Below are 13,326 nucleotides of genomic sequence, written 5' to 3'. Positions count from 1 at the left end.
AGGCCTAAGCCCATGAGTCCGACACTAGGCAAAAAAAAAAAAAAGGTCCACGAGATCGACACTGCGTACATGAAGTGATGTAATGTCGGCTTGCCCAGAAAGGTATGACAGGCCCTTCAGCATGATCACAACCTATTCCGGGTGAGTCGCTGGGATTTCCCGCAGAGGTTCACGCAGAACACCAGGAGGAGGCTCGTAGCGGCCGCACCTCGCAAGCAACTCCCACGCAGGTAACACGAAGTTGTAACGCTGACCAGTGTACTTCGCAGCGTCCGTATTTCAGTTATATATAGTTCACCTGTGATTAAAACGTAAAGTAGAACGTAAGTAGCATGTGCCCAGCAGAAATAACCTAGACGCACTTGATACTCCCCCAAATCCTTGACCGCCCGCAATAGATAATGTTATAGGCCTATCATCCCTGCTGGAAAATCCCGACACACAAAAAGCCCGCTTAACTTGCCCGTAAAGGTGTGACTGGGCCTTTACCGAAATTGAAATAATTATCATCTGACATAGTCAGCAACCAAAGTTTAGTGAATTCATTTTTTTCTTTTTCTTTTTTATTGTTACCTTATCAGTTGGTTATTGAGCGTTTACAATTGGTTATTCCTAAGGTTCAATACGTGGGAATACATGGGTTAAAACCATTTGCCTCCGCAATACTTTAGAAAAAACAAACAAACAAAAAACAAACAAACAAAAAACAACCCTGAAATGGCACCAGAAAATGTGGTTAAGCTTTTTTTTTTCTTTGCTTTTATTTTTTGTTTTGTTTTAATTTGTTTTGTTTATCTTTGCTTGTCAGCTAATGAAACCCGGAAGTGGCACCAGAAATATAAACTGCCCCCCCCCCCCCCACACACACACACACAGACACACTTTAAACAAACGCAGCTCATCATTATCAATACGTCTATTCGAGATTATGCCGACAGGCCATGTAAGAATAAGAATCCACACATAAGCCTTACATCAAAATTAAATCCATACATACATAGGGCTGCTGGACTAACAATCAAGAATGCGATTATATATCATTTTCACAAATTAATCAATCTAACTGAAAGACGACTGAAGTACAGTGTAACGAAACTGGAAAGGCGTAGAATCCTTGAAGGAATAAGATCAACCACTGTCACAAACAAAACATGTCTAGCGCCCGCTGGTGATCGTAAGCAGTGACAATCCGGCCCGAACGCAAGCTGCGGAAATTCTTCGATTGTCATGGTTGAATGTAAACAATAATGGCTGCTTCAGGAACACGAAATCCAAAAGAATTAAAAGAGATGATTTCGGCCAGCAAGCAGGTAAGTAGGGAAATAATTGTGATGTACGCATTATACAGTGCAAAATCTTGCTCCTTTTTTAATTTTTTTTAAATAACTAGTTCTACATGATTCTATTCGTTCTTGTATTTGCATATACCTAGCTAGTCCCATATATGCTATTCTGCGCTGGACTGTCATTGTCGGTGAGGCCATGCGGCGCGGTGTTAACATTGCATTTCTCTTCTTCTTCCCAGTAAGTGCAGTCCACCATCTGATGTATTTTCGCACTGTTTGGCGGGTCTGGTGTGGTGTATGTACAGTGCCATATAAAATAACTACATCCATGATAACTAAGTGCAGCTAAAATTTAGTAAAAAACAGCATTCCCCTTCTATCGGAGCTGGAGTTTCTGCGTCTGTACCTCCTGCCTGAAAAGAGTGAAACTGTCAGCAGAGGTACATTTGATGAGGGCTTCTGGCAGAGAGTTCCAAAGCCTTGTAGTTATGGAGTCGGGAAAGAATGATTTCTGGTAGAGTAGGGTTCTTGCAAAGGGTACTTGAAGCTGTTGAGAGTGTCCACGATTTGATGTTGTTACCGGAAGTAGATTGTGGAATCGAAGCCTCGAAGTCTAACGTTAGAATTAAGTCAAATAGAAACTTAGCTATAAATGATATTCAGCCTTACGCATTGTAAGTCTCCACAGTCCATGATCAGATATTTCACAATGTAGATGCTCATGAAAATTTCTCGTGTGGTAAAAGAAAGTGAGCAAATTTTACTTCTCTCTCATGCATTGTGCCATTGTTGTCTAGAGTTCTACTTGTAGTTTTACTTGTGAGTTGTAATGTTCAATATTGCATGTTCTTCTTCCTTACTCAGTACTACATAATTAATACAGTAGTCTCACTCACTGTAATATTGTGCTTGGGTCTAGAAAGTCATTGTCATGATTCCACATGCTGCATGAAACGGGATGCCCATAATTTTCTTTTCCGGAATATCTGGGTGTTGTTCAGTCTGCATGATATAGTACAAGAAGGTACCTAGACTTGCATCTATAGGTAGGTCTACCTCTTGTTGACTTAAATAGTCAGTCACTGGTGCATAATGTCCATGCGTCTTGATCCCTGAGTTGCTAAATGCTAGTTTCGGGATGCAGACAATATGTTTTCGCAATCATCTTGCTTCTGCCAATACATTTCTTATTTTGGAATTAATGTATGCTTGTCAGGATGTGGAGACCATGCACGCCAATCTCGACAAGTTGAAGCGGCTATCCAACGATGATAAGACGGAGGCGGCGATGCTCCGGGCCCGCATCGACGAGCAGGCGCAGCTCATCTGCATCCTGAAGCAGCGCTCGGACGAAGCTCTCCTCCGATCACAGACGCTGGAGCGCGTCAACAAGGAGCTGGAGAAGTTCCGAGACGAGGCGCAGGGAGTGATTGAGGAGGAGATTCACAAATTCAACCTTCTGGACAGACGGTTTCACGAACTTGCTGAAAATCACGAGGAAATGATAAGGTGAAATGTACCTTCATATAGATGTATTAAACTGTTCATTTGAAGGAGGGATCTAGCTCTTGATTATTTAGTTGCTCTGTTATTTGCTCTGGAAATACCTGCTGTTCATATTTGGACAACGTTCATTGCCTTGGTTATCTAATCATGTGTGGTAAAGAATCATGAAATGTGGTAATGTTGATTAGCTTCTCCAAGACTTCCAAGAGTCGCGACTATCACATATATTCTCCCTGGCTATGGTTCTGGATTATTAATGATTGAACATTTTTATGCACAGAATGGATGAACGGATGTTTTTGTTTCCGTATCTATGAGATTTTCAACTCTGGTCACGAGAGAGGAAAGCAGTTTTTATAAAAAGATGTCAAGAGATAATACTGATAGATAATCTTGTCACTGTTGATGCTTTTCATGTGAAAGCTCATGGCTGTTCATAAGAATACTTTGTTACTAGTATTTGTCTGTTTTTATCTAACAGTACATCTTGGAGTGTCGAGGGGGTTCCGGGGTTGGTCATCATGTTCCAAAGTTTACAGACTTTAATGGGTTGATATCTGTTTGTAGTAAGGCATAGAAAATGTAACATTATTTTTGCCTTGACATTGCAATAATGCAGTCAAGCATAGCGCAAAAATGTGTGTTGAAACCATTGAGAGAAATTGCTTAAATTGGATAATCCCAAGATATATCTGTACCTTTCATGTTTTGTGTCAATAGTGGTATTTCAAAATCAGTAAGTCATCAATGACTGTTTGTTCATGCTGACAGGGGCAATAGTATCCTTTTCCTGCTAATCATCAGTTAGTAATCCAAATGAATACCAGCTTTTGGTTTCAGAAACCATTGCTTAAATGTCAAGTTGTAAAAAAAAAAAAAAAAAAAAAAAAAAAAAAAAAAATAGAAAATAGTCCAACTGATTATTATGTTCTGTGTTCTTCCAGGTTCAAAGATGAGTACAAAAGGCAGAACGAGGAGCTCAGACGACAGAACCAGCAACTCCGTGATGAGAACGCCAATCTTTTCTCAGCAGCACTGGAAGAGAAGGAGAAGACGATAGTAGTCCAGAGGAATGACATCAAGGTGCTGAAGGAACAGTGTAGAGAGCTGGAGAGGAGATGCAGGTGAGATTGAGTTGATGCTGTTACTATGGTTACCAACTTGGGTCATAAGAAACAGCATCATTGACACATCATTTTCTTCTGCCACTCCACACATTTTTGCCCTCTGTGTGCCCAACCAAAAGCTGGGAATTTGTACATAGCAAGCTCCTCTCTCTAGCTCCATGTATGCAATGGTGTACCACCTTTGGTATCCCCCCCCCCCCCCCCCCCCATGTGCCACATTATTCTGAGACCACAACACATGAGTGCTTATGTAAAACATTTTTTTTTTCTTCAAAGGCATGTATTTTTTTTTCTTTTTATTGAAACGTTTATTCAAGACAGGCAGTGAGCAAAGAGGTAGAGGAAATTCCAAGCTTTGCTGTGAATGGAATCCTGAGTAAAGCTTTTTTATTGTGCTGTGACATTTGATGATTTGGATTGGTTTTGGCAGGGTTGTGTGTTTGAGCAAAATATGTGAACTTGGCAAGGTGTCGACTGAGTCAAGCATGCAAACATGGCACATACAGAGCTGAGCAAATGATGCAGTGTTGAGTGCAGATCACCTGGATGAGATGTTGGAAAAAACAACAACACTCAAACAAACAAAATGTGCAAAAGTATGCCAAGCTGTAGATACAAGATGAAGGCATGTGAATATTGACAATTTCCAAACTGGAATGTGATAAGCGATTTGAGATGATGTATTTAGATTTAAAAAACAAACAAACAAACAAACAAACAAACAAACAAACAAAAAACAAAAAAAAAACCAAACAAACAAACCTGAAATGTGATTAGATGATGTTGATTTTATGATGGCCTCATATAATGTATGAATTGTGTCTTTGTGTGTGTGTGTGTGTGTTTTGGGGGTTTTTTTCCGCAGATGTGACCATTGGCCACTCAAAGTTGACCAATCGTAGCTGAGTATGAGAAAATTGTGATTGATGGGTAGAGTTTAGTTTGTTACAGTGGCTGGAAGTTGTTCTTGTGACACTTTCTCTCTACCTTGCCCTTGGTTTACACAGTTTACAAGAGCAGGAACACACAGAGAAAGAGAGACAATACAAGCAGATGTCAGAGAAACTGGAGAATGAGCTCAAGGCTGCGAGGCATCAAATCAAAGGCAAGGAAATAAGCTGTTATGCAGATAAATTATATCGTCACTGGGGTGACAAGACCTTGTATCTCAACTTTTGATGAAAATGATTTTTTTTTTTTTTGATTAATGGTCAGATAATCAGTTAAGTGATGTCCTGTCAAAATTCTAGCTGTCTTTCCCCGAAAATGCTGCCGTCAGATTTGAACAAACATCAAAGTTGAGAGTCAGTTTAACCCTTTGTACCATTTGAGTGCCAGTTGACACAGAACCCCCCCCCCCCCCCCCCCCCGCATTGTACATGCTGTCCAAAGTCCCATGAGCAGAAAGGATTAATCCACTGAGCCATAGCAGCTGTTCTATCACCACCCAACGTCACATCTTCGTAACGGTAAATTGATAATGTATGTATCTTCACGCTTGCTTCACACTTGATCCATCACGTGTATAATTTACCCAACAAGCGTTGCACTTTCTTTAATTCTTGTGTGATTTCAACTCTTTACAGTCAGGTGATCCCATCACTGCAAACCCTTGAGGCTTTTATGGGACACCTTTTTCTTTCACTTTACTTCACTTCACTTCTCTTTTCTCATTCTTTTTTTCAAGTCTGACTTGTTACATCTTTGTTATGATGACCTGTGTCATCCCTGTATTGTGTGGTATGTGTAAATTATGTTGTAATTCTTTTATATTTTAAATTGTATATATTCTAAACATTAAAAGAAATGAAGGAAAGTTTTATGCTCTCAATCATAATCATCATCATCATCATCATCATCATCATCATCATCATCATCTTTGCCCCCTCCAGAGGCACTGAGCCAGCTGAAGCAGGAGAAGGAGAGTAAGGCCTCACAGGACTCCGCCCTCGGCCTCAAGCTGGAGAAGTTGAGCAAGGAGCGGCAGGAGTTCCTTGACCTCTCGATGCAGCGCGGGAAACTCATCCAGGTAGGACTGGTCACACCATGCAGATTGGATGCCCAGAAAGGCTTTAGCGCATCTATGCGCCTCGACACTCACGGAAGTGATAGTATATCAATTTATTTCAATTCAATTGAATTGAATTCAAATCAGTTCAATTCAGTTCAATTCATTTCAATTCAATTCATTTCAATTTAATTCAATCTAATCGAATTTAACTCAGTAAAGTTCAATTCAAATCAATCCAATCCAATTCAGTTCAGTTCATTTCAATTCAGTTCAATTCAATTCAGTTCAATTCGATTCAGTTCAATTCAATTCAATTCGATTCAATTCAACTCAAAACAATTCAATTGGCTCATCCAGATATGACTGGCAACACCATGTAGCTACAGGATATGCAAACACTTAACCACATCTATGTGCAATAATACTCAAAGAAGTGATAGCATATCAAGTCATTTCAATTCAGTTCTATTCACCTGCTATTCATCGTCATTTTAGAAGTACAATTAAAATACAAACAAAAGTACATAATTATATATAAAGTAATCAGAATAAAGGAATAATAGTGATAATAATACAGTGCTTATATAGCACATATGACTGTTGTAGTGTCCTTCTGTACTTTAATGGAGAGGGTTGAAAATGGAAAAAAAGGTAATGTACTGTATGTACCTAAGATGTTCCAGTTCAGTTCAGTTTGAGGAAGAAGAGTAGAACTTGCCAGTGGAAACAGCAGGAGAAGCAGGACTTAAAGATAGGATCCCAATAACATTTAGGTATTGATGTAGCATAGATGTAAATGCAAGAGAGATGTTTTTTTCTTTGTATGTTTCTTTCAAATCCTGGAACTGATAAATGCTTAAAGGGACTGTACAGTACTGGTTGAGGTGGGGATTCATGTTTTGAACATTCCTAAGTGAGATGATGAGAAACCTCTTATGAAATATGAAAGAGCATGTAATTTTAAGAAGGATGCAACATTTATTTGATGAAAATTTGTTTTCAAATGGCTGAGATATCCCAAAAAAAAGTGATAATAATAAAAGGCGACAGGCCACGCCTTTTATTAGGATCTTTTTGTTTCACCTTGTTTTGGGATATCTCAGCCATTTCAAAACCAATTTTTATCAAATAAATTTTTGATACCCCTTAGAATTGCATGCTCTTTGACATCTCATAGAGTGGTTTCTGAATATCTTGAAAAACGTTCAAAGCTAAATCCTCACCTCAACCGGAACTGTACACACCCTTTAATTTTCATTCTTGTATGTAGATACTGAGATGTTGCTCCATTTCAAAAATCAAAATCAAAATGTTTCCTCCAACTGTATTTATGTTGTCTCTCAGACAGCAATCCATCGAAGTGAGTGACATATTTAAAATGGTCCACTTATCTTGCCCTCTGAAGTGAATGTAATCATCGTGCAGAGCTTTCAGTAGCAACATATTGGATTATAGTGAGGATAGTAAGAGTGGAAGTAAAGTCGTCATTGTACGAAGTACAATATCCCTTTGATGTGTCTTGAATCAAGAAAATGTGTACCATTCTTTCTGGTTGGACTCAGTCTGGATGGATGGCCACTTGTATTTATTCTATCCTATCCAAGCTTACACGGATAGCTTCCTGCCTTCTTCTGTTTGAAAAGTATTTTGATAAACTGCCCATGTTTAATTTTGTTTTGTTGTTTTGTTTTCATCCATTGTTGCTATGGTGATGTCAGGATAAGCAGAAGGAGATCAAACAGCTGATGGAGAAAGTGAAGGAAGCGGAGCAGACTGTTCGCAAGATGGAGGAGAAATTTGAGTGAGTAAACTTGTCGAGGGTAGGACTAGCCTCTCTCAAAGACTGTCACACTAATGATTGAGATAATTAATAATTGAGAGAAAAAGAGCAAACTGTTCGCAAGATGGAGGAGAAATTTGAGTGAGTAAAAATGTCGAGGGTAGGACTAGCCTCTCTCAAAGGCTGTCACACTAATGATTGAGATAATCAATAATTGAGAGAAACAGAGCAGACTATTCACAAGATGGAGGAGAAATTTGAGTGAGTAAAAATGTTGAGGGTAGGACTAGCCTCTCTCAAAGGCTCTCACACTAATAATTGAGATAATAAATAATAACTGAGAGAAACAGAGCAGACTGTTCGTATGATGAAGGAGAAATTTGAGTGAGTAAAAACATTGAGGGTAGGACCAGCCTTTCTCAAAGCCTCTCACACTAATAATTAGCGTTGATAGTTGTGAATGAAGTTAGACAAAGCAGAGTGCAGCAGTGTGAGGGCTTTTTGAGATCAGTAGATGTGGTAATTATTCATAAGCCTGTTGAAAGCCTACCTAAATGAATAATCATTTATGTGTGTATGTATGTATGTACATTTACTGTACATGATTATCCACTCTTTGTTTGTTATTGTTTATTTGTTCGGTTATAATGAAATTTCGATATAACAAAAGAAAACTGCCGGTCCCGAGGACTTCATTATAATGGGAGTCAACAGTACATGTATGTGTTGATCCATGTATGTATGTGTGCAGGGCTCAACATTTTTTTTTATGTGGCCCGATCAGGTAACAAAGATTCAAAATGGATTGTTACATTTGCTCTTATATCGGGCCATGTCATTTCTTTTTCCAGCCGCCAAAATTTCAAATTTAAAAATCTAAGTTACCCAAACAGGAATCCAGAGAATAATGTTAGTGTCGAGACGTGACGTATGTATGTGTGTATCATAAATTGGATATACTGTGTATGTATGTATGATATTAATAGAAAAAAAAATTGAGGTCCAAATACAAAGAAAGTACAGTGTCTTTATGGCATGTAATAGATATTTCTTTCTCAGGGTTGTAATAAATCACTTAAATCCAGAAGCCATTCCGTCTGGCACGCAGTGAAGCTCACCAAGTCTTTGCCCCAACTATTTTTTCTTTCAGGAGGGAAGCTGCACAAGTTTCGGCCAATCTCCAAGTCATCAAGCTCAGGGAGGAGAAGAGTGAGGCAGAGGAAGCCCTTGCAAGCTTGCAAATGGTGAGTCAGTGCCCACCTTTCGTGGAAGGAAGCTGTACATTCAGTCGCAGGATGGTGATGACTTTTGTTGTCGTTTTTCTGGTTTTTGTTATATTTATGCCTCTGCCACAAAGTGTTACCAGGGGGCATTATGTTTTCTGGTCGTCGGTCCGTCTGTCCATCCTTCCTTCCATCCATCTGTCTGTTCTTCCATCGGACGGTCCTTCCGTCAGTCGGTAACCAATTTTGTAAATGGCGTAACTTTAGAACTGTTAGAGGTATCCAAATAAAATTTGGCATATGCAGGTATGAGTTGACAGAGTTGTGCCCATCAACCTGAAGGCACACATGCCCAAGGTCAAAGTTCAAGGACATATTCTAAAATTTCTCTGATTTATCCGTATTTTGAAAGTTGCTCAAGTTATTGTCATGAAAATTGGTGTACATACGTTACCAGAAAGTCATTACTTGGAGAAATGTGTGGGGCATGGTATCAAAGGCCAAGGATCAAAGATCAAGTAAAAATGCACAAATTCCACTTTCTACATCATATTTCCTTCCAATCATGTGAAACCATAATCTCAAATTGTCAAGATGGTTAAAAGGAATGCTCAACCGTACAAACGCTCTGAAAATTATGTTCACACTATCAAGATGTCTCGAAAGTTATACGACCATGCTTGCAAAACTGTTTACGTTTATTTGAACACCATCATCTATCAGAAAAACGTAAAAATTGTAAATCTAGCTATCTAACTACAAAAGCTGAAAATTTAGTCAACATGGTGTCAAGTTGGGCTTTGATGTCACAATGTTTTACTTTCATATTCATGTGTTTGTTTGTTTGGTTTTTTTTTTGTACTTGCAAGTGACTTGTCTCTTTTTTTCTCTTCATGCAGGAGTACGGAGCCTACAAGAAGCACAGCGCCAATTTACTTGCTAAGGAGAAAAAACTCAATGCACAACTCAGGAATCTGGCGAGAGTTCCTTGACTACTTTATTGTAGGCTACCGTGAACATTATTCGATTTTGGGAACATATGTGAGACTGTTGATGTGACCTGGGCTGGCTACAAGCTGATATACGTGGAAAATTGATGGCGTGGAAAATGAGGGTTTAATCCCGCTATGCTCAAAATATTGATGTGGGTGCTTCTGTGGTGCATGAATAACAAAATTTTTATTTATTGAGCTAATAAGACATGTCAGCATCGAGGTAGTGTATGCACTGCAATAAAACTATGTCATTTATGCCATCAAGTCCATGCGTCTGGCAAGCATGACTTTCATGTCAAATATGGAGGGTGTTAGCTCACCAGTAAATTGTCTAGTCATTTATCAGTACATCAGCTTTGAAAACAACAAACAAACAAACACAAAGACAGACAAACAGACAATCTACTGTGAAAGTCGATATTTTCACATGAGTAAGTTTTCACGCTCGGCCTAGTAAGATGAGTTTCGCATGCTTTTAATTTTGAAGAATCAAGAAGTATATTAGTGGAACATATGGCAAGCAGCAATATTTGCGTGCCTTTATTCATGCATTAGTTTTTGGTTGTGTGAAATGCGCAAAAATTTCAACACCCCAAAAATTTCCACTTTTACAGGATGACAATGAGCAGCATTAACAAGACTTTGGCTTGTGAATCACGTTTGATTGCTGCAGTAGGTGTACAATGATGTTGGAGTAGTTTGTGCTGATGGATAAAGGAGTGTTTTGTGTCTGTAGAGACAAACATTCTTGCTGTGTAAATAGACACATTTTGTCCTGTGAAAGATACAGATGCTTTCCTGTTGTTGTTTTTTTAAAGTAATGTTGTAGCTGTGTTGAAGAAGACATACAACACTACAGACTTTACAGGAATGCCTTGAAAACCAAATCTTTGTAGAATAAATATCTTTGGAATATTGCTTTTCATTGTCCAACAAACCCATCATTAGTGGTAGCCTGAACAGTACATTCCTCCTACTTTATACTGATTTGGTGTCTACATGTTGGTTGCAGTTGTCCACCAATATATTCTCCATACAAACGTGGTAATATTTCTTCCTCTAGGAGCATAGTTTCTGTAGTTCCTCTTTGCCAACACTTCAAAGCATTTGTAGATGGTGCTGACTTTTTTTTTTCCTCAGAGTGACCTAGTGTTCACCAAAAGTGTACCAATATTGAAAACATACACTGAACCAGAGTCATACTCAATCCTGAATTCACAAAACCTGTCAACTTGATATCATAGAAAAGAAAGGGAAAAAACAAAACAAAAACAAGATGCTGTCTGCACTTAAAAAAGTCAAAAAAGTCAAAAATTGTTGTGCAGATGATAACTATCATTATTACTGTGCTTAGTAAGTCTGTAGTCTTGTTCCAAGTGTCCTATGAAACGGTCTGTCTGATTAGAACATCACATGGGAACTGTTGCATAAAACTTTCTACCTGAGAAAAGCTCGGGTTGATTTTCAGCAGAGTTTTCCTGCATCAAAGTCAATGGCAGTATCACACTAGCCTGAGTTTTCACTTCTTACCAGAGTTTTTCTCATTTTATTAAAATACTTCATGCAACGGGCCCCGGGTTTTCCACAGTTTTACCCACAGTGCAATTTGCTACTACATGTGTTCAATACATGTACTATTTGGTGCCTGTGTAACTAAATTTAGTACATGAGAAATCAGTGTTTGCTTATACATATGTTATGCATCCCACGCTTGATTGTCTGAATAATTTGTGTACAGACTTGTAATTTGTACATACAGAATGTACATAATCTTATCTAGTTTTCCAGAAGTCTTCAAAGTATTCAAACTGTGCTGAAATATTTCCTATATATCTACTTGTACATATACCTAGCATGTAAATAATAGTATGTTATTTATTGACTTTACAGAGACATTTCTTCTCTTTCAAGTGCCTCAAGCATGCCATAATTTTAACCTTTTCACTTTGAGGTTCAGAAACTTGAACGTGAACTTGAGCTTTGTACAAGACGTACAAGGCTATCTGTACCGTATGTCCCCCCAAAAAATTACAATTGGACCCTCCGCAATGGTAACTTTAGAAATAGTGAATCAATCCAAATGATATTTCAGGGTATGAAACTATAACTTATTTCCTACATCTTACTGAAAACCCCATCCAATTTGCTTCAGTGGTCAAAGAGAAATGAGGAATTTTGTAGAGCATGTCGGGAATCCCTTCCCTCTAAGTTCTGTCCATTGTGTTCATACATTGATATGCAGTTCCAAGAGCATCCAAGTGCTAAACTTTGGAGAATCAGACCCATGACATGCTCTACTGCAATCAACATTTCTCTGTGACAACGTAACCAAATTGAATGAGATTTCTGCAAAATATAGCTCAGATGTTACATTTCAAGACCCTGAAGTAGCATTGAGACGGTCAAAAGCGTGAAAGCTGGTCTATGCTGACACCAAAATTTGCATGCAGGATGTCCTTCCACAGGTGAATTGCATGCAAATTTCCCATGTAATCAGAAGTACCTATAATGGTGGATTATATGTAGCTGTGCCCCAATGTATATTCTTGGTACTTTGCCATTATTTATTGAATCTGTGATATACTTGTATGTGTCACTTTCCGAAGTTGAACTCCTCTATCTTTTTTTTTTTCTTTTTCAAACTTTTATGCTACAATTGTATTACAATTTCTTTGTGTAGAGAATACAGTGAATTAATGATATCACAGTTATTATACCCCCGCATACACAAAGTGCATAAGGGGGTATAGGAATAATTTGTTATAGCTTGGGTTGGAACCAGGTACGCACATAAACACTCATGCCAGGTGAGGTTGTTTAGAACCAGTTTCTATGGGGATGAATGACTATGACATCACACCTTGGGACTATTCATGAGCCTATGTACCGTGAGAGTTTAAGTGTCTTTATTGAATGCAACTGAAACCTGTTATTATGTTGTGATATGTACGGTATTCCAACTTTGAGTTATTCTTCAGGTGCAATTATTAACATATATGATATGTACCGGTAGTTATTTGTATAATTTAAGCTTTAATTCTGTTTCATAGGTGCAAAGTACTATGAAAAAGGTGCCAATATATAATTTTCTTCCTGATTTGAATCGATGATGACATCGTTGTTGTGATTATGCAATTGAATTGCGCCATTTCCATTAGTTGTATGCCTCCACCAATTTTAATATTTTTATCGCTTTATTTCAATTGAAAGTGCATATATGTATACGTGTATATAAATAATTAAAAAAAAAACACACATTTTCATCTTTCGTGTACTGGAACCAAGGTGTGGACTGAAATCCTCATTGTGTATTGTATACAATGTATTTATTTTGTCCACTAGTATTTTCAATATTTCGTATCAAAGTTTGTATTCAACCGGGGGTCTTTTTTGCGGAA

General features: G+C 38.2%; 1 protein-coding gene across 1 annotated transcript; it reads left to right on the top strand.

Annotated features, from left to right (window-relative positions):
- Positions 1-1,247: 1,247 nt before the first annotated feature.
- On the top strand, positions 1,248-9,938 carry LOC139738007 (coiled-coil domain-containing protein 89-like). Its single transcript, XM_071648673.1, has 8 exons — positions 1,248-1,310; positions 2,503-2,795; positions 3,737-3,916; positions 4,927-5,024; positions 5,812-5,948; positions 7,649-7,731; positions 8,861-8,954; positions 9,833-9,938. The coding sequence occupies exons 1-8, from the start codon at positions 1,248-1,250 to the stop codon at positions 9,923-9,925; spliced, it is 1,041 nt and encodes a 346-aa protein (XP_071504774.1). The 3' UTR covers positions 9,926-9,938.
- The last annotated feature ends 3,388 nt before the right edge of the window (positions 9,939-13,326 follow it).

This window comes from Diadema antillarum, unplaced genomic scaffold (assembly GCF_040938485.1).
Source record: "Diadema antillarum isolate AM-2024a unplaced genomic scaffold, OU_Dant_1.0 seq00000718_RagTag, whole genome shotgun sequence".
Classification (NCBI taxonomy): domain Eukaryota; kingdom Metazoa; phylum Echinodermata; class Echinoidea; order Diadematoida; family Diadematidae; genus Diadema; species Diadema antillarum.
This window is presented reverse-complemented; position numbering and strand designations above follow the sequence as displayed.

What these genes read in the sequence shown, in the direction of transcription:
- LOC139738007 (XM_071648673.1), top strand. Translation starts at nt 1,248, where the DNA reads ATGGCTGCTTCAGGAACACGAAATCCAAAAGAATTAAAAGAGATGATT. An exon ending in AGCGCGGGAAACTCATCCAG is followed by an intron (nt 5,949 to 7,648) that starts GTAGGACTGGTC and finishes TGGTGATGTCAG; the next exon opens with GATAAGCAGAAGGAGATCAA. An exon ending in CCCTTGCAAGCTTGCAAATG is followed by an intron (nt 8,955 to 9,832) that starts GTGAGTCAGTGC and finishes CTCTTCATGCAG; the next exon opens with GAGTACGGAGCCTACAAGAA.